The sequence below is a fragment of the Babylonia areolata genome, chromosome 8, assembly GCF_041734735.1.
Source record: "Babylonia areolata isolate BAREFJ2019XMU chromosome 8, ASM4173473v1, whole genome shotgun sequence".
NCBI classification, from domain to species: domain Eukaryota; kingdom Metazoa; phylum Mollusca; class Gastropoda; order Neogastropoda; family Buccinidae; genus Babylonia; species Babylonia areolata.
The window spans coordinates 48,531,081-48,551,197 of NC_134883.1; the positions used below are offsets into that span (position 1 = coordinate 48,531,081).

Here is a 20,117-nt window from a genome sequence, read left to right on the forward strand (position 1 = left end):
ATACTGCCAGAGAAGGGTGAAATAGACCCCCCCCCCCCCCCCCCCCCCCCCCCCCAAAAAAAAAGGATTGAAACAACGAAATACATTGGAGGGTGAATATGTTTGGGTTGTGGGAGGTTTCTTTTTTTTCTATTTTTCTGTTTGAAAGTCAGGAAATGCGACCCTGTGTTTTCTTATACTTTGAATACTTTCATATTTCCAGCAAAATTCTCGTCTCTTCAAGGCTGATTTGCCAATATCACTTAACAAAATTTAATTTTTCGTTGCACACATGTGTTGAGCAATTCGTTTTCGGTGAAAAGATACTGTTTTATCAGTTCAAACTTCCTGTCATGGCGTAGTATTGATGTTGCATGGCTTGAAGAGTAATTCGAAATTCTGTGTGTATATTTTAGACAGGTTATTCTTTTGAAAGTCTGATCACAGCGACAACTGGGTGAAAATGGTAAGTTTTGTGAACTACGTAAACGTATACACACATACATACACAATGACAGAGAGAGACATAAAGAGAGATTAGTGACACGATCTCTCGCTGACTCTCAAACACGCACGTACACACACACACACACACACACACACACATACACACGCTGGTAAGTTTTCTGAACTACGAAGACATACACACACATACAGACACAATGACAGAGAGAGATATATTTGTGACACTCTGTCGCTGATTGACTCTCGACTACGCACACACACACACACACACACTCTCTCTCCCCCTCTCTCGCTCTGTCTGTCTGTCTCTCACTCTCTGTCTCTTTCGCTCTCTCTCTTTCATTCAGCGTTTTCTAACTTTTCGTGAACCGTTTGGATTCAAAATCAAACGATTCCAACTTTTTCCTGAAACAAAGTAACACCCCCCCCCCCCCCACCCCCATTTTAATATTTTATTTCCATTTTTTAAGTTCACTGTTCAGCAAACAAAATTTGAAGTGCTACCTAAGTAGTACTACTATTGTCTTTTGAACTTAATTCATTAATTAGCTTCATTGGACAAATACAGACTAACATAACAAACTGGAACAGCCTTCCTGCTGAGATTGCCCTCAGCCCAACCCTGGAAGGCTTCAAATCCCGAATCTGATCACCTCCTCCTCCACACCCCCATACCTCCCCCCCACCCACCCATCCCCTGGCCCAGCAACGTCTACCTCAGGAAACCTCAAAAACACGCAACCCCCCCTTATAGTCTACAGAATCTTCACAATGATGAAGGCGGTAGTCAAGGGAAAGAAGAATAGTAGCAGCAGGAACTGAAATGCAGCAGCTAAAACAAAAATAAAACCAGTAAATGATGGATTACAGTTACACTGTTTGTCATTTTCTGTACATACTATGTATGAGTATTAATTTATTTTAGTGTATTTATAATATGTGGCTTACTAATTAAAATAATTAGTTAGTACAGATGCATTCCACTTTTCAGGCAAAATGATATAAAGTGGCAGAGTCAGTCAAGAGTTAACCCCCACAATTGCATTCATGAATGTTTTTAATCTTTGAGTAGAAATAAACTGCACTATACAGTATTTACATTTTAGTTAAATTACATCTAGTCAAATATTGAATAATGGTATAGCTTTGTAAAACTTATGAATCTGATGAGCCAGTCAAATTTTACCTTGGGGCCCCAGAACACACACACACACACACACACACACACACACACACACACACACACACACACACACACACACAAACACTTCCCCCCCCTCTCTCTCTCTCTCTCTCTCACACACACACACACACACACACACACACACACACACACACACACACACACACACTCTCACATACACACAATGTATACACATGCATATTGGTATTTAGATAAACTGCATTCAATAGCACTATGCTTAAACACTGAGACAAAATTACATGATTATGTTGTAGTCACTGTATAACTTCAGTTAATGGAATTTTGTTTTCACATTTCAGGCTCGTAACAGCGAGAAGGCAATGTAAGTTTTTGACTCCTGCTGTATTTTTAGAGTATCTTTCAGTGTGTTACAAGTACTTAAATGTTTCTTACTGGTGTTGAGATTTAAAAACAAAAAAGTCAAAAGCAAAATATGAAGTGATGAACGGACTTCTTATCACATCAAAAATGGGTTATTTCTTTCATCATGCATGTTTGTGTGTGTGTGTGTGTGTGTGTGTGTGATTCTATGTGTGTGTGTGTGTGTGGCTGTGTGTGTGTGTGTGTGACCTGCATATTTATGTATCATTGCAAGAATGTGTGTAACATTTCGATGTTTGTCAGTTTATCTTTCAGTATGTGACGTGCTACGGTATGCACTTGTGTACACATGTAAATGAAATGTGTTTCATTATGTGTGTACCCGCATACATTTTGTGTTGATATGAAAATACCTTTCAACATTTATACAGTTGTTTTTTTTAAAAGAGAAAAAGAGGAATCTTTCATATGTTAAGCTTGTTATGATTGTTAATGTGTTTTGAGGTGATGACTCATTTCGTTGCATTCCCTGTGTACAGGACGACGCTGGCTCGATGGAGAGCAGCTCAGGAAGGAGGCTTGAAAGTGAAGGTAGGGCACAGCCAGGCCACACTACACACTACACATGCTGATTTGGGGAGACTACACAGGCTACACTACACACTACACACACTGGTTTGGAGAGACTTGCACTACACAGTACACAGGCCACACTACACACGCTGATTTGGAGAGACTTACACTACACAGGCCACACAACAAACTGCACACGCTGATTTTGGGAGACTTACACTACACAGGCTGCACTACACACGCTGATTTTGGGAGACTTACACTACACAGGCCACACAACACATGCTGATTTTGGGAGACTTACACTACACAGGCCACACTACACACGCTGATTTGGAGAGACTTACACTACACAGGCCACACAACACACTGCACACACTGATTTTGGGAGACTTACACTACACAGGCCACACAACACATGCTGATTTTGGGAGACTTACACTACACAGGCCACACTACACATGCTGATTTTGGGAGACTTACTCTACACAGGCTGCACTACACATGCTGATTTTGGGAGACTTCCACTACACAGGCCACACAACACATGCTGATTTTGGGAGACTTACTCTACACAGGCTGCACTACACACGCTGATTTTGGGAGACTTCCACTACACAGGCCACACAACACATGCTGATTTTGGGAGACTTTCACTACACAGGCCACACTACACACTATACACGCTGATTTTGGGAGACTTCCACTACACAGACCACACTACACATGCTGATTTTGGGAGACTTACACTACACAGGCCACACTACACATGCTGATTTTGGGGAGACTTACACTACACAGGCCACACTACACACGCTGATTTTGGGAGACTTACACTACACAGGCCACACTACACATGCTGATTTTGGGGAGACTTACACTACACAGGCCACACTACACACGCTGATTTTGGGAGGCTTACAATACACAGGCCACACTACACATGCTGATTTTGGGGAGACTTACACAACACAGGCTACACTACACACACTGATTTTGAGAGACTCGCACTACACAGGCCACACTACACACTACATGCATTGATTTTGGGAGACTTACAATTTGTGCATCAGAATTCAGTTTCTGCTTCATTGCTTGGCAATTTCATTCTGTTGTTGCACTGTCAGATGATGGAATGAGGTTAGAGTGACCTGCTTTGTTAGATTATTCTCAAAACAATAATTATAGCAATATTTATGAAATACAATGTCTTTGGAATGACAATTACTTGAACTTGAATTTGACAATAGTCACTATTCTGTTGTTTTCTAACATGACCACATTACTGATTCTTCTGTGTTCTTAGGCTGCAAATTCCCACATTCACTTCTTAAGGTAAACTATAGCAAGCAAGCTTTTCATTGTTTGACAGTTTCTACTCTGCCATTTAGACAGCCTTGCTCTTTTTTGAGAGGTATGCAGTGAGATTGCAGCCCTTAAAGTTCAACAAAGAAGAAATGTTAATGTAATTTTGTTCTGATTTAAAAAAAAAAAAAAAAAAAGTAAATAGAATGGTAATATTTGTTTTCAGCTATAAATAGAATGGAGGACGCTGGTAGCAACTAAGTTTTGTGTTGATAATGTTGTTGTCAACGATGCAGTTGGTGGTACTCCATATTGAGCCTGTACAACCAGGTGGGTCATGAGCCATGTTGTTGTGCAGGAGAGACGACCGTACCTGGCAGGAGACTGCGACGACATCCATCAGGCTGAGAAATGGAGACGCCAGATCCTGGGGGAAATCTCAAGAAAGGTGGCACAGATCCAGAATGGTGCGTTATCCATCCCATGATTTCTCATTTCTGTGGTTTGATGTGAAATTTTGCTGCTTTGTTTATGACGGGCGCAGTAGCCGAGTGGTTAAAGCGTTGGACTTTCAATCTGAGGGTCCCAGGTTCGAATCTCGGTAACGGCGCCTGGTGGGTAAAGGGTGGAGATTTTTCCGATCTCCCAGGTCAACATATATGCAGACCTGCTAGTGCCTGAACCCCCTAAGTGTGTATACGCAAGCAGATCAAATACGCACATTAAAAACCCAGCAATCCATGTCAGCGTTCGGTGGGTTATGGAAACAAGAACATGCCCAGCATGCACACTCCCAAAAACGGAGTATGGCTGCCTACATGGCAGAGTAAAAATGGTCATACATGTAAAAGCCCACTTGTGTACATACGAGTGAACGTGGGAGTTGCAGCCCACGAACGCAGAAGAAGAAGAAGAAGAAGCTGTTTTGTTTTTTTGTTTTGTTTTTGTCCTGCATGGGGGAAGAATGTTGGAATTATTTCTTTGTTTAACGGAAACATGTTCAGTTGTCGTTCTTGATCAGCTGTTGTGGAAAGTTACCAGCCTTGATTGGTCCGATATTTGCCTTGTTGTTATTGTTGTTGTTGTTTTCTGAGGGTAATCATTTTGGAGGGAGGAATTTTACCTTTCTTTTGTTGACTTGTATTGAAACATTGTGATTGGTAAGGCCTCATGGCAGATTCTGTTAGGTTGTATGTGGACTGTTGGTCCATGGTTCACCAGTGGTCAGGGTTCGAGGCCCCATTTCACCAATGTGTATGTCCTTGGGAAAGGTAGTTTCCTCCAATTTCCCTCACTCCATCCAGGTGTGAATGGGTACTGACTTTGGCTAGGGAAGGTTTTTGATGGATTTGATTGATTGATACGGATCCTATATAGCACCTATCCTTTTTTTTTTTTTTGCTGGCCCATCATCTGCACCATTTCTGTGGCATTACTCCCATGCCGGTCATTTAGATTCCCCCATACACGGCCACACCCGGGTTCGTCCATCGCAGTTCCAGTGTCGGCAGTCCACAGGGAACCATCGATGTTAGGTCGCCAGGAGGCCACACACCAGAGGAGACCCTGCACTGCTGCTGAGTCACTTCGGTGGTGTTCAGTGGTGCCTGTTCTGTTTTAACGTACTTAGGACACCACCTACTAAGCCCCCTACTAACGACAATAATGGTTTAGTTGCGGAGCCAGACTGAGCAAGCGTCCCTCCCAGAGTGGAGACCGCCACCACGCCCCTCGAACAACAGCCCCCCATGAATCTGCCGACACTGACGACATTGACAGGACTCACCCCATAGCACCTATCCTTGGTTGGAGACCAAGCTCTAAGCGCTTTACAAGCACAGGGTCATTTGCACAACGGGCTGCCTGCCTGGGTAGAGGCAGCTGACGGATGCCACTGGGCGCTCATCATTCGTTTCCTGTGCCATTCGATCCGATTTCAGGCACGCACACATACACACTAGGTTAAAACAGCAGAAGGAGAGGATTGGGCCCCACCTTCCTATGCAGAGCCCCACACAGTGTATTTTGTATTTTTGTTGTATTTTGTATTTCTTTTTATCACAACAGATTTCTCTGTGTGAAATTTGGGCTGCTCTCCCCAGGGAGAGCGCGTCGCTATACTACAGCACCACCCTTTTTTTTTTTTGTATTTTTCCTGCGTGCAGTTTTATTTGTTTTTCCTATTGACGTGGCTTTTTCTACAGAATTTTGCCAGGAACAACCCTTTTGTTGCCATGGGTTCTTTTACATGCGCTAAGTGCGTGTTGCACACGGGACCTTGTTTTATCGTCTCATCCGAATGACTAGCGTCCAGACCACCACTCAAGGTCTAGTGGAGGGGGAGAAAATATCGGTGGCTGAGCCGTGATTCGAACCAGCGCGCTGAGATTCTCTCGCTTCCTAGGCGGACGCGTTACCTCTAGGCCATCACTCCACTAATATGAATTCAACTGCCCCGATGGCGGTGAAAGGCACAAGGATCTGTAACCTGTCTTGTCTTACCAATTGTGGTATGATGACGATGAAAGGAAAGCACACATGACTGCGTGTTGTTTGTACAGCTGGTCTGGGGGAGTTCAAGCTGCGTGACCTGAACGACGAGATCAACAAACTGCTGAGGGAGAAGGGGCACTGGGAGGACCGCATCATTGAGCTGGGGGGTCCCGACTACAGGGTAGGGACACGCGCACGCACACACACACACACACACACATAAATACACACACACACAGACACACAACACACACACACACACACACACTTCACACACACACATACACACACACACACATGCATGCATCATTTAGCTGAGGGGTCCAGACTACACGGTAGGCACACACACACACACACACACACACATGCACACATGCACTCGTGCGTGCACACACACACTAACTTACACTCTCATTCACTCTCACACACCCACACTTACCCGCACTCTCTCATACACTCTCAGTCACACTCACTTACTCACTCACTAATCCATGGTATAATATGTTGTTAATCGTTATGATTTGCGTTACTTACTTTGTTAATTTTGTAGTAGATTGTTTTATGTTGTACTTTGTCCTGAAAAAGTGACAGCTCCTTGCGTTCACTGCATCGCCTTCGTGAGGGGCCACGGCCTTTATTGAATAAAAAGATGTCCATGTCAAGAGATGTCCATGTCACTCACTCCCTCTTCACATCGGATATCACTTAAAGTTACTACATCTACATCTTTTTAAAAATTTTATTATTTTTATTTTTTATTTTTTGTACGCTTATAGTTGACTTCATCATGTTTTTGCGCCTTATACATATTATTATTAATAGTAGTAGTTGTTTTTTTAAAAATGTATTTATCTATTATTTATTTACTCTATTTTTTCTTTTTTTTTTTCTCAAGGCCTGACTAAGCGTGTTGGGTTACGCTGGTGGTCAGGCATCTGCTTGGCAGATGTGGTGTAGCGTGTATGGATTTGTCCGAACGCTGTGACGCCTCCTTGAGCTGCTGAAACTGAAACTGAAACAGACATCTACATGATACACACTGATATGATTATAATAATAATAATTAGACGAAGAAGAAGAAACGGTAATAAAAGGCATTTATACTGCTCTCTACCTCTTTAACCCCTAGGCTGCCTGCATGACGAGATAACTCGTCATGGCAAGCATGTATGCTTCGCTGCCACAATGACGAGATAACTCGTCATCGATATATTCTGACTTTTCCTTGGGTTGCATTCACTTCGTTGACAAGAATAGTGGTAGCTTTAGCCTGAGGAATCTCTCTAGATTCTATTCATAGCTAGAAACCCCATCTACGTCATGAAGCAGTCCTTTATTTGAACGTTTTGGTTGGGTCACTGTCCTGGTGTTTGCCTGACTTCTCTCCTCGCTCGCTCAACAAAATGTCGGACTGACGCCGTGCTCAAGACATGCGATCGTGACGAACTAAATCAACCAAGATTTCTTTCTTTAGCTGATGCTCAGAAAGAATTGAAGCGTAAATTCCAAGGAGAAGATAGTGATGAACATTTATAGGACGATCTGATAGAAAATAAAGGGAGCAATCAAGAGAGTGGCCAAGATGCGACTGTCAGTGAGTGATGTCAGCTGTACAGATGTTAGCAGACGACAGAAGATGACCGAATTAGCAGCAGAGCGATATTCTTGGCACGCAGCCAATGCGGTCTGATAACTGAATCAAGTGACCGTGTGAGAGGGGTGAAGAGGAGGGGGGTGGAGACTGAGGGGGCGTGGCCTCACATCCATCTTATCACTTGGAGAAGTCACAATGTATTGTGTATCTATCTCTTTAAAAAATATATATATATTGTGGTTGTTCTAGTATGATTTTGTGTTTGCAGATATTCATTTGTCCAGAAAATATGTTTTTATGCAGATTACCTGACTGATGTTTGTAATGGACAAGTTGAAAATGTGACAAAAAACAAAACACTGATTTCAAAACAACAGCATGTCACTAAAATATATATAAAATGGGAAAACAGCATGTGTTTTGTATTCTTTGTTCATTTACCTTTCAGAAAATATATACTTTTATGGGTCTTTCTCCAATAACAAAATTTTTTGAAAATTCATACCCGTTTTTTGTGAAAAAACCCTGGCAAATAGATTTTAATAAAATTTTATTTTCCTGGCAGCGAAAGGGTTAACATTGATATGGAATTGGTGTGGAGGTGGAGGGGGAGGATGGTTACAGGATTAACACCACAGTGCACATAGTCAGAAACTTAGGAAATAATGATTATGAACCATTGTTGTTGTTGTTTTTTCAGAAAATTGGGCCCAAGATGTTGGATGCAGAAGGAAAGGAAGTGCCTGGAAACAGAGGGTACAAGTAAGTGTTGGGCTGCAGACAGGGTGTTGCTTCCCCTGTTGTTCAGTAAGTGTTGGGCTGCAGACAGGGTGTTGCTTCCCCTGTTGTTCAGTAAGTGTTGGGCTGCAGACAGGGTGTTGCTTCCCCTGTTGTTCAGTAAGTGTTGGGCTACAGACAGGGTGTTGCTTCCCCTGTGGTTCAGTAAGTGTTGGGCTGCAGACAGGGTGTTGCTTCCCCTGTTGTTCAGTAAGTGTTGGGCTGCAGACAGGGTGTTGCTTCCCCTGTGGTTCAGTAAGTGTTGGGCTACAGACAGGGTGTTGCTTCCCCTGTTGTTCAGTAAGTGTTGGGCTGAAGACAGGGTGTTGCTTCCCCTGTGGTTCAGTAAGTGTTGGGCTGCAGACAGGGTGTTGCTTCCCCTGTTGTTCAGTAAGTGTTGGGCTGAAGACAGGGTGTTGCTTCCCCTGTTGTTCAGTAAGTGTTGGGCTGAAGACAGGGTGTTGCTTCCCCTGTTGTTCAGTAAGTGTTGGGCTGAAGACAGGGTGTTGCTTCCCCTGTTCCCCTGTGGTTCAGTAAGTGTTGGGCTACAGACAGGGTGTTGCTTCCCCTGTGGTTCAGTAAGTGTTGGGCTACAGACAGGGTGTTGCTTCCCCTGTGGTTCAGTAAGTGTTGGGCTGCAGACAGGGTGTTGCTTCCCCTGTGGTTCAGTAAGTGTTGGGCTACAGACAGGGTGTTGCTTCCCCTGTGGTTCAGTAAGTGTTGGGCTACAGACAGGGTGTTGCTTCCCCTGTGGTTCAGTAAGTGTTGGGCTACAGACAGGGTGTTGCTTCCCCTGTTGTTCAGTAAGTGTTGGGCTACAGACAGGGTGTTGCTTCCCCTGTTGTTCAGTAAGTGTTGGGCTACAGACAGGGTGTTGCTTCCCCTGTGGTTCAGTAAGTGTTGGGCTACAGACAGGGTGTTGCTTCCCCTGTTGTTCAGTAAGTGTTGGGCTACAGACAGGGTGTTGCTTCCCCTGTGGTTCAGTAAGTGTTGGGCTACAGACAGGGTGTTGCTTCCCCTGTGGTTCAGTAAGTGTTGGGCTGCAGACAGGGTGTTGCTTCCCCTGCGCTTCAGTGTGAAGGCATTCATGTATGTATGTTTTTATGTATGAAAGACAAAGGGATTGCTCTCTCACATGGACCAACCAGCATGTATTTTGGTGGATGATATTTCCATTGAAATTGTTTTATTGTAAAGCGCTTAGAACAGAATTATTTGATCAGGCACTATATGAATAGATTTATTGTTGTTATTATTATTGTTATTAGCAGCAGCAGCAAAAATGTGTCTGATACATAACTGCACAGCAAATCTTCGGCAGTATCAGACAGTACATTGAAACATAAGGTTTGATGTGTGTCAGCAATATGATCATGATGGAAGGCAGTGTCCCATGTTACCTCTTCATGGTTCTCTGTTAATAATAATAATAATAATGGATACTTATATAGCACACTATCCAGAAATCTGCTCTAGGTGCTTTACAAAAACGCTTTAACATAAAACATTACATCTATGTTACATACACACACCAAAATATGACTACACACACACACACGCACACACACACACACACACACACACACACACACACACTGCGTACATACATTTTAACAGTACATGTGTATCTAACAGCTACCCTAACACATACGCACACATAGGCAGGCACAAACTTACATAAACGCACGCGCACACAATACACATTCATATACATGCATGTAGTTATGTACACATACATATGTATACATACATGGTCAAGCACAGCTAACGCTGTTGTGTTATGTTGACAGACTTGTGTCATGTGTGTGCTGACACGCCATCTGTGTTTCTTCCTGTCAGGTACTTTGGGGCAGCTAAAGACTTGCCGGGGGTCAGAGAACTCTTCCAGCAAGAGCGTAAGTGGCAGTGGATGTTTGGTTCCTGGTGTACTGTAACGTGTACACCCCACTAAGTTTGGACTGATTGTCTCCTGACTGAGTAGTAGGAGGACGTTTTATCAGATGGCACACACACACACACACACACACACACACACACACACACACACACACACACACACACACACACACACACACACACACACAGAGTAAGTGTCATGTTCTGTAACGTGTACACCCCACTAAGTTTGGACTGATTGTCTCCTGGTTGAGTAGCAGGAGGACGTTTTATCAGATGGCACACACACACACACACACACACACACACACACACACACACACACACACACACACACACACACACACACAGAGTAAGTGTCATGTTCTGTAACGTGTACACCCCACTAAGTTTGGACTGATTGTCTCCTGGTTGAGTAGCAGGAGGACGTTTTATCAGATGGCACACACACACACACACACACACACACACACACACACACACACACACACACACACACACACACACACACAGAGTAAGTGTCATGTTCTGTAACGTGTACACCCCACTAAGTTTGGACTGATTGTCTCCTGGTTGAGTAGCAGGAGGACGTTTTATCAGATGGCACACACACACACACACACACAGAGTGTCATGTTCTGTAACGTGTACACCCCACTAAGTTTGGACTGATTGTCTCCTGGTTGAGTAGCAGGAGGACGTTTTATCAGATGGCACACACACACACACACACACACACACACACACACACACAGAGTAAGTGTCATGTTCTGTAACGTGTACACCCCACTAAGTTTGGACTGATTGTCTCCTGGTTGAGTAGCAGGAGGACGTTTTATCAGATGGCACACACACACACACACACACACACACACACACACACACACAGAGTAAGTGTCATGTTCTGTAACGTGTACACCGCACTAAGTTTGGACTGATTGTCTCCTGACTGAGTAGTAGGAGGACGTTTTATCAGATGGCGCACACACACACACACACACACACACACACACACACACACACACCAGGGACCGCGCTAGACTTTTTCAAAACGCGTGCAGCTTACGCAAAGTCGGCAAAAAAACGTAAGTTAGAGTCAGAATTGCGTCAGACCTATGACACTAAATCAAAGGCTTACTCACCTATTTTCGCCGCTCATGTCGGTGCTGAAATTCACCGCAAGCCCTGACAATCAGTTCGTTGCACTGGCTCAATGCTGGACCTTCCATTGCAATGCGCAGCAGCGTGTCCACATGCGCATCTGTCAGTCTTGATCGGTCAGCAGTTGTGATCATATTTTGCCAGCTGAAACCTCTCTCACAAGGAAAAGAGCTGACAGGGACTGTCAATGCAGTGTTCGCCAGCACAGCAAAATCAGGATATGTTGCGTCATAATCCATGATGACGACTTTGCAGGCTTTCTCGAAACTGGTCACGCCCTGTAATGACGCCACTCTGTTCCAAAACTCGTCAGCTAAGCAGTGTTGTGTGCGCGCGTACTCTGTTAATTGGCTGTAGCTGTTAAGAGTCGCGTAGGCATCTCCCAGTGCTCCGCATGCACAGACACTTTGTCTTGTACCGTCTGATTTAGTATCGCAAACCTAGCTGCCAAGTCAGTCCTAAAGTTGCATTGATACGGCTTGGAGTAAAAGTTGTTTTGCATAATTGTTACGCGTGAGCGCTGTGAAAATGCGTCGGCAAAAATCAAAATGCGTCAAATACGCGAAAAACATGCGTTAACGCGATCCCTGACACACACACACACAAATGTACGTATGTGTGCAACACACACAACACACATATAGTGACAGACATGCCACAAGCAGTGGGCAGAACAGGTATCATCACACCACACACACACACACACGCATGCACACACACTCTTCCTTTGTGACCTGAGATCAGTACAGCCAAGGTATTGAAAGTACTGCCAGTGTTGTGTTTTACTTTGGTGTGGGATGTTTCATCTGGTTCTTCTGATGTACATGTATGTATTATATGTCTTCCCCAGCTGATGAGATAGGGTGAAGGGGGTGAAGGGAGGGAGTATTTCTGTATTGTACAGTTTTCCGTATTGGCATTTGGGTGATTTAAAATAATTTTTTTTTTTTTTTTTTTTTACATTTTATTTTAAGCAGCCCTATATATATATATATATATATTTTTATTTTTTATTTTTTTTATTGGCAATTGGGTGGGGGATTTTTTTACATTTTATTCTGTTTGGTATTAAGATGCACACATTTTTTTTTTTAAGCTGCTCATATATTTTACAGCTTTCCATATTGGCATTTGGGTGATTTTTAAATCTTATTCTGTTTCAGTATTAAGATGCACACATTTTTTGAAGCAGCAGCTATATTTATACTTTTCCATATTGGCATTCAGGGGATTTGATTTTTCTCCATTGTATCCTGTTTGGGTATTGAGACATGCACATTGTGAAGCATCCCATAGACCCTGGCTACAAACTGTCCGGTAAGAAAACAGCCAGTCACTCCTGCCCCTGTGTGTGCAGCGCCCCCTGCCCCCCGCAAGACGAGGGCAGAGCTGATGAAGGACATCGACGCTGATTACTACGGCTACAGGGATGAGGACGACGGTCTGATCGTGCCGGCAGAACAGGAGGCAGAGAGAGAAGGTCAGCGTTAATGTGTGTTTTTATTTTTTTTTTGTTTGGGTCGACTGAATGGCTGTTCTTCCCAACTCCATATGTGCACAAGTGTTAGATTGAACTTCATTTCAGAAAGCAGTTCAGTTTCAGTTTCTGAAGGAGGCATCATTGTGTTAGGACACGACCACAGAAAGCGGTTCAGTTTCAGTTTCTGAAGGAGGCATCATTGTGTTAGGACCTGACCACAGAAAGCGGTTCAGTTTCAGTTTCTGAAGGAGGCATCATTGTGTTAGGACACGACCACAGAAAGCAGTTCAGTTTCAGTTTCTGAAGGAGGCATCATTGTGTTAGGACCTGACCACAGAAAGCGGTTCAGTTTCAGTTTCTGAAGGAGGCATCATTGTGTTAGGACAAGACCACATAAAGCGATTCAGTTTCAGTTTCTGAAGGAGGCATCATTGTGTTAGGACATGACCACAGAAAGCGGTTCAGTTTCTGAAGGAGGCATCATTGTGTTAGGACATGACCACAGAAAGCGGTTCAGTTTCAGTTTCTGAAGGAGGCATCATTGTGTTAGGACAGGACCACAGAAAGCGGTTCAGTTTCAGTTTCTGAAGGAGGCATCATTGTGTTAGGACAGGACCACAGAAAGCAGTTCAGTTTCAGTTTCTGAAGGAGGCATCATTGTGTTCGGTCATGACCACAGAAAGCGGTTCAGTTTCTGTTTCTGAAGGAAGCATCATTGTGTTAGGACCTGACCACAGAAAGCGGTTCAGTTTCAGTTTCTGAAGGAGGCATCATTGTGTTAGGACAGGACCACAGAAAGCGGTTCAGTTTCTGAAGGAGGCATCATTGTGTTCGGCCATGACCACAGAAAGCGGTTCAGTTTCTGTTTCTGAAGGAGGCATCATTGTGTTAGGACAGGACCACAGAAAGCAGTTCAGTTTCTGAAGGAGGCATCATTGTGTTAGGACAGGACCACAGAAAGCGGTTCAGTTTCAGTTTCTGAAGGAGGCATCATTGTGTTAGGACAGGACCACAGAAAGCAGTTCAGTTTCTGAAGGAGGCATCATTGTGTTAGGACATGACCACAGAAAGTGTTTCAGTTTCTGAAGGAGGCATCATTGTGTTAGGACATGACCACAGAAAGCATTTCAGTTTCTGAAGGAGGCATCATTGTGTTAGGACAGGACCACAGAAAGCAGTTCAGTTCCAGTTTCTGAAGGAGGCATCATTGTGTTAGGACACGACCACATGCTTCAGATGCCTGGCCAGCAGCATAACTCAGTGCGCTTGTCAGGCCATGAGTGCCTGCATATATATATATTTGTGTATCTGTCAGAGTGGATTTCTTCAACGGAAGTATGCCAAAGGACAACGTTCATGTTGCCATGGGTTCTTTTTCAGTGCGCCAAGTGCGTGCTGCACATGGGACCTCAGTTTATTCTCTCTTCCCAATGACTGGACTCTCAGTTTGATTTTCCTGTCAGACTTGGGAGAAAGGTAGGGACAGGATTCAAACCCAGTCCCTTTCTGACACTGTATTGGCAAATAAGAGTTTTAACCGTTCTGCCATCGTTTTTTTATCTTCAGTTTAACGTCTATTCACTATAAGTGTTTTTAGACGGAAAGGAGTAAAGAAGTGGATAAAGGAAATGGAATGCATGTGAATATTAGTGTAAAAAAGTATTCATGTTATGTATCAGAGGAAAAGTATGTTATAAGAAAAGGTCTAAAGAGATTGTGGTGTGTATTGAATGAGGTGTCATGGGAAGGTGAATATGAATATGCATATCAACAGGTATTAACCTACAACAATGTAAATATAAATGACAACATTAATTATAACACATCAAAGGAGGATACCAACTGGAGTTTAAAATTTCCGAAAACATTCTAAGCAATTAACAATCATTCAAAATCTTTTCAGTGGCTGATGAAATATTGGAAGAAAAGTCATCAACTACATCTTTTGGAATTAACTGTCTTATGCTCGGACAATGAATGAGTAGATGACTTAACTCACTCAGTACGGCCAGTCCTCTCTTCTCCTCTACACAGACCAATCGGATGTCCAGTGGGTGTCTGAATTACCCAACCTTTAGCTTTTGTCGTCAGAATTGTGGTATTCTTTGTCAACATTCACCTCTTCAGTATAAGAGCCTTCCGCTTGCAATATTTTGATGATGGTGGTGAAACGCTGTTAACGTCGTCTCTTTCGCTGTTCGTAAGGAGAGAGTTAAAGTTATTTGCTTACCGCATATACATTTTATATTTGCCATCTTCATGTGATGAATATGTTGACCTTTGAACCGTGTGTTGGCGTTTTACAGCGGTGGCCAGCAAAGTGGCCGAGTGGAAGGAGAGGGTGGCCAAAATTGCCCGCGGGGAGATTGTGCGAGATGAGGATCTGGACCCTGAAGAAAACCTGTACCCCCCTGAAGAAGTGAGCATGGACAGTTTTTCTTTCTCTTTCTTCGGTCTTTTCTTTGTCTATAGATATGTGTGTTTTTGTTTTGAAAATGTTTCCTGCATGAATGTGTGTTGTGATCTGTTTAGCCTGCAGGTTTTTCTTGTTGTTTTTTGTTTGACATGCACTCAGCCGTTGAAGTACAGATGTTATCTGTGATTATATTATTTTATTTTGTTTGAATAAATGATAGCATGTTCAATAGCTTATCGTGGAGGTCTATCCCAAAAGCAAAGTGTAAGGTATGGAGAAGATATTGAATATGAAAGATAGCTCTTCCAATCTGTTCAAGAACACATCAGGTATGAGATTCTTCAGACTATAGTCTGATATCAGACTAAGAGAGGATTTGGAAATTAGCAAACTTCTTGTACCGTTACACTTGTTACTGTGGAGGTAATATAGCACTAAGCAGATTCAGACTGAAATAGAAATCCTCAGTCTCATTCCTAACACAACCAAAACACAACTGCTGCATTGTATGATGTCTATGCTAAAATGTTGAGCTGTGGAAACCTGATGCATTGCTCGCTGCGTGTGGAGACTGTTATAGTAGGAACACCGCAGGGTTCTTGTTTCTGTCAGGACTGAGGCTTGTGGTTTGTGGTGTGGGGAGTGTACCTTGCTGTGAAGTCAGTCAGATTGTCACAGGGTTCCCACAGTCATGGAAGTCTGGGAAAGTCTTGGAAACAAAGAGAGAAGCATTTCAAGGGCTGGAAAATCCTAGGAAAAATATCTTTTGCCGCTCAGGGTCTGGAAAAGTCTTGGAATTTTAATAAAACCCTTGACCAGTACCATTCAACAAAAATCTTTAAAAAATAAAATAAAATAATAAAAAAAGCAGTGAAATCAACGAAAAGTGATGAAAATTGAACTTGATTACAGGGGGTTCTGCCATTCTCTTTCATCAGCAGCGTTGCACTCCAATTTTTTATGTCAATTTGGCTTTGTGTCTGGCATGGAAAATACTCACTGTGGAAAAAGTCTGGAATTTTGTTTGATTACCTGTGTGGTACCTGTGACCATGACGGCTGTTGTGTGCTGTGTGCAGGTGGAGATGGAGGAGGAAACGAAGGAGGAGAGTGACGGAGAGAAGGAACACTTCATCGCTCACGTGCCTGTGCCCTCCCAGCAGGAGGTATACCTGTGTTACTGCACACGACCCTCTCTTCTCTGTCTGTCTCTTATCGCTCACGTGCCTGTGCCCTCACAGCAGGAGGTATATACAGCTGTACTGTACACACCTATCTGTTTTCTGTTTTATCACTCATGTGCCTGTGCCCTCACAGCAGGAGGTATACCTGTGTTACTGCACACGACCCTCTCTTCTCTGTCTGTCTCTGTCCTGACTCATGTGCCTGTGCCCTCACAGCAGGAGGTATACCTATGTTACTGCACACAACCCTGTCTTCTCTGTCTGTCTCTGTCCTGACTCATGTGCCTGTGTCCTCACAGCAGGAGGTATACCTATGTTACTGCACACGACCCTCTCTTCTCTGTCTGTCTCTGTCATCACTCATGTGCCTGTGTCCTCACAGCAGGAGGTATATACAGCTGTACTGTACACACCCGTCTGTTTTCTGTCTGTTTTATCACTCATGTGCCTGTGCCCTCACAGCAAGAGGTATACCCCTGTACTGCACGTGCCCCTCTGTTCTCGGTCTGTTTCTCACACATCTCATGCTGTTTGCATTTACTTACATGAACGTATGCAAATGCACGTGCATATGCACACACACACACATGCACACACATATGCACACACTTTCTCTCTCTCTCTCTCTCTCTCTCTCTCTCTCATGCACAAGCACACACACCCTAGACATCCACAACCACACATACACACACACAACCACTGCCACCACCACCATCATCATCCCCATAGAGGACAGATCTGATGTTGTTACATGTAAGTTTGATCCCTGTGATTTGGAGCAATATCAGAAATGGGCAGTGTCTTGAAGCCAAGGGCCATAGCAGAACATTGGATCTTCGTTCTACAGGTGTGAGATACTTCACATTGTACATCAGATTCAATTTCAAGGAAGTGTGAACTTGTCCGTATACGCTTCACCACATCTACTGTTGATAAAAAAAAAAGTACTAAAAATTATAGATTAAAAATGGCACAACAGATGTCACTGTGTGAAAGATGGTCTTTCTAAGCTTTGTGCACTGTATGTGTGGAGGGCAGTATGACGTGACAATATGCCCTGACCTCTGCTATGTGTCTGTCACAATCTTTGCATTGGAGACACAAACTTGGTTGTTGTTTGCATCCAAGGATGTTCTTTGTATATGGAAATAATGATGTGAAACACCATATTGGTTGATGGAGATAATGATGTGAAACACCTTATTGGTTGATGGAGATAATGATGTGAAAGACCGTATTGGTTGATGGAGATAATGTTGTGAAACTCCACATTGGTTGATAATATACTGTACAACACTTGGTTGTCTTTCCTTCTTCATAAGCATGGTGGATGTGTTTTTACATGTGGGCGACCCATCAAGAAATGATTTTATTCTTTGGGGAAAAATGTAGCATGGAATACTGTGTTCCTCCCCAGATCGAAGCGGCCATTGTGCAGAGGAAGAAGACGGAACTGCTGAAGCGCTACGCAACCGACTCGCTGATGGAGGAGGAGGAATCTGTCAAACAGATGCTGGGTGTATGACCTTGACCTCAGCACCGGGGGTCAACCATTGGCATGACTGCGGGCAGAAGTATGTGTGTGTGTGTGGTGAACAGAAAGTGATGGTGGTGGTTGTTGCACAGCAACAGACTCACGTGGAAACTGTTCTTATCGTGGAGCTGTTGACACAAATTGGTACTGTGAAACAGCTGGTGTGACCAGATACCGTGAATCTTCAGACAGGCTAGGATGTCCCGAGAAATGACAGATAAGCATTTTTTCAGCTGTGACATTACCCTTGACTGTGGCTGATGAGTTTGCTTGTCAGTGAAGGGCTGTCACCGCATCAAGATGAGGCAGAGCTTACGAGTTGGGATGTCAGTCACCATTCTGTATTTAGACTCCTTCCTCTTGGAACTGCATTGCTTTTGTTCAGCAGAATTGAAGACACCGTTGATAAGTACACAGAAAGCAGTGACTGCACTTCAAACTGGGGCCACACAGAAATCATATGTCACCAAGGTTCACCTGTGAAGGGGATAACAGTGCAGCAGGAATGCCAGGACTTGTTGAGTTTCATGCAAAGCTCCCAGAGTCTAGGAGCCATGTGACACTAGTGCTGTCCATTTGGATGAGTTCCATTCTAGCGTGTTCCACTATCTGAAGTTGGTGTTGCCCACTATATTATGTATGTTACAAGTGTCAAAACATTTTGCATTTTCATAAGGTGACAAAGCAGTGGGCCGTGAAAGGGAAAACCAATGTGTGTGAGTGTGTGTGTGAATGCTTTATTGTACAGATGTATTTTGTAACAAAGAAATGTAGAGAGTATGCCTATAGATGTATGTGCACTGGTGGGTGAACATGTGTGTGTGTGGATGGGCGTTTTCGAGACTGAAATGACTAGATGAGCTGATCATTGAAGACTACTGATTTCCCTTATGTGTATGAGTGATGATGTGTTGATGATGTTGGCAGCACAGACAATAAACTATTGACATGTTTGTAAAAGTGTGCAAGGGAAAGAGGTGGGCACATACATGGACAGACCTGTGAAGGGGAACATGACATCTTGAAGGACCAGAACAGACAATGGACTCTGTCAGTCTCCGATACCAACCACACAGATCCTCAACACACATGCACTACTGAAGACACCCACCGTGGCTGACTGTAAAGTAGTTTATTTCATTGAAGATTTTTTTTTTAATGAAACATAAACGTCCAGACAGAATTGACATTATAAACATACATGCACACACACAGACATGACATGCATGGTACTGCTCTCAAACTTACCTATGGTGTTAAATGGGAAAAGGGCAGACTGATGAAAGGACAGGGGACTAGATATGGTCAGTCTACTTCAGTCTGTAACTGATGGGAAGAGAGTATGCCTCCTGCTCCTCCTCCCCAACATGCATAACTTGTATCACCAACAGGGTGCAGACTGCAGGGACTTTTTCACCATGTTCATTTCACTACTACTTAACCAGTGCAAATGTCTATAACTGGACTTTCTTCTCCAATATTTGACCCTAAAGCAGGCACAGGACCTCATTTGGTTCATCACCAGTGAGTGTTCAGTGAATTTACTATCACAATTATTTCCCCTGCCCTCTCTTCCCGCACCAGACCCCAGCTCCAGAAACCAGATCACTGCTCCAGACTTAGACCACCGCCCCACGCACCAGACCCCAGCTCCAGAAACCAGATCACTGCTCCAGACTTAGACCACCGCCCCAGAATTGAAACCATCAACTTGCTCCAGACCTGAGATTGTATCA

At 43.6% G+C, this 20,117-nt stretch overlaps 1 protein-coding gene across 1 annotated transcript; it reads left to right on the forward strand.

Moving 5' to 3' along the window:
* Nucleotides 1-316: 316 nt before the first annotated feature.
* Nucleotides 317-19,334, forward strand: LOC143285215 (pre-mRNA-splicing factor ISY1 homolog). Its single transcript, XM_076592462.1, has 11 exons — nt 317-445; nt 1,948-1,970; nt 2,509-2,560; nt 4,206-4,314; nt 6,409-6,521; nt 8,635-8,696; nt 10,551-10,606; nt 13,126-13,248; nt 15,555-15,667; nt 16,743-16,829; nt 18,265-19,334. The coding sequence occupies exons 1-11, from the start codon at nt 443-445 to the stop codon at nt 18,370-18,372; spliced, it is 849 nt and encodes a 282-aa protein (XP_076448577.1). The 5' UTR covers nt 317-442; the 3' UTR covers nt 18,373-19,334.
* Nucleotides 19,335-20,117: the final 783 nt, after the last annotated feature.

What these genes read in the sequence shown, in the direction of transcription:
- LOC143285215 (XM_076592462.1), top strand. An exon ending in TGGGGGGTCCCGACTACAGG is followed by an intron (nt 6,522 to 8,634) that starts GTAGGGACACGC and finishes TTGTTTTTTCAG; the next exon opens with AAAATTGGGCCCAAGATGTT. An exon ending in CCTGGAAACAGAGGGTACAA is followed by an intron (nt 8,697 to 10,550) that starts GTAAGTGTTGGG and finishes TCTTCCTGTCAG; the next exon opens with GTACTTTGGGGCAGCTAAAG.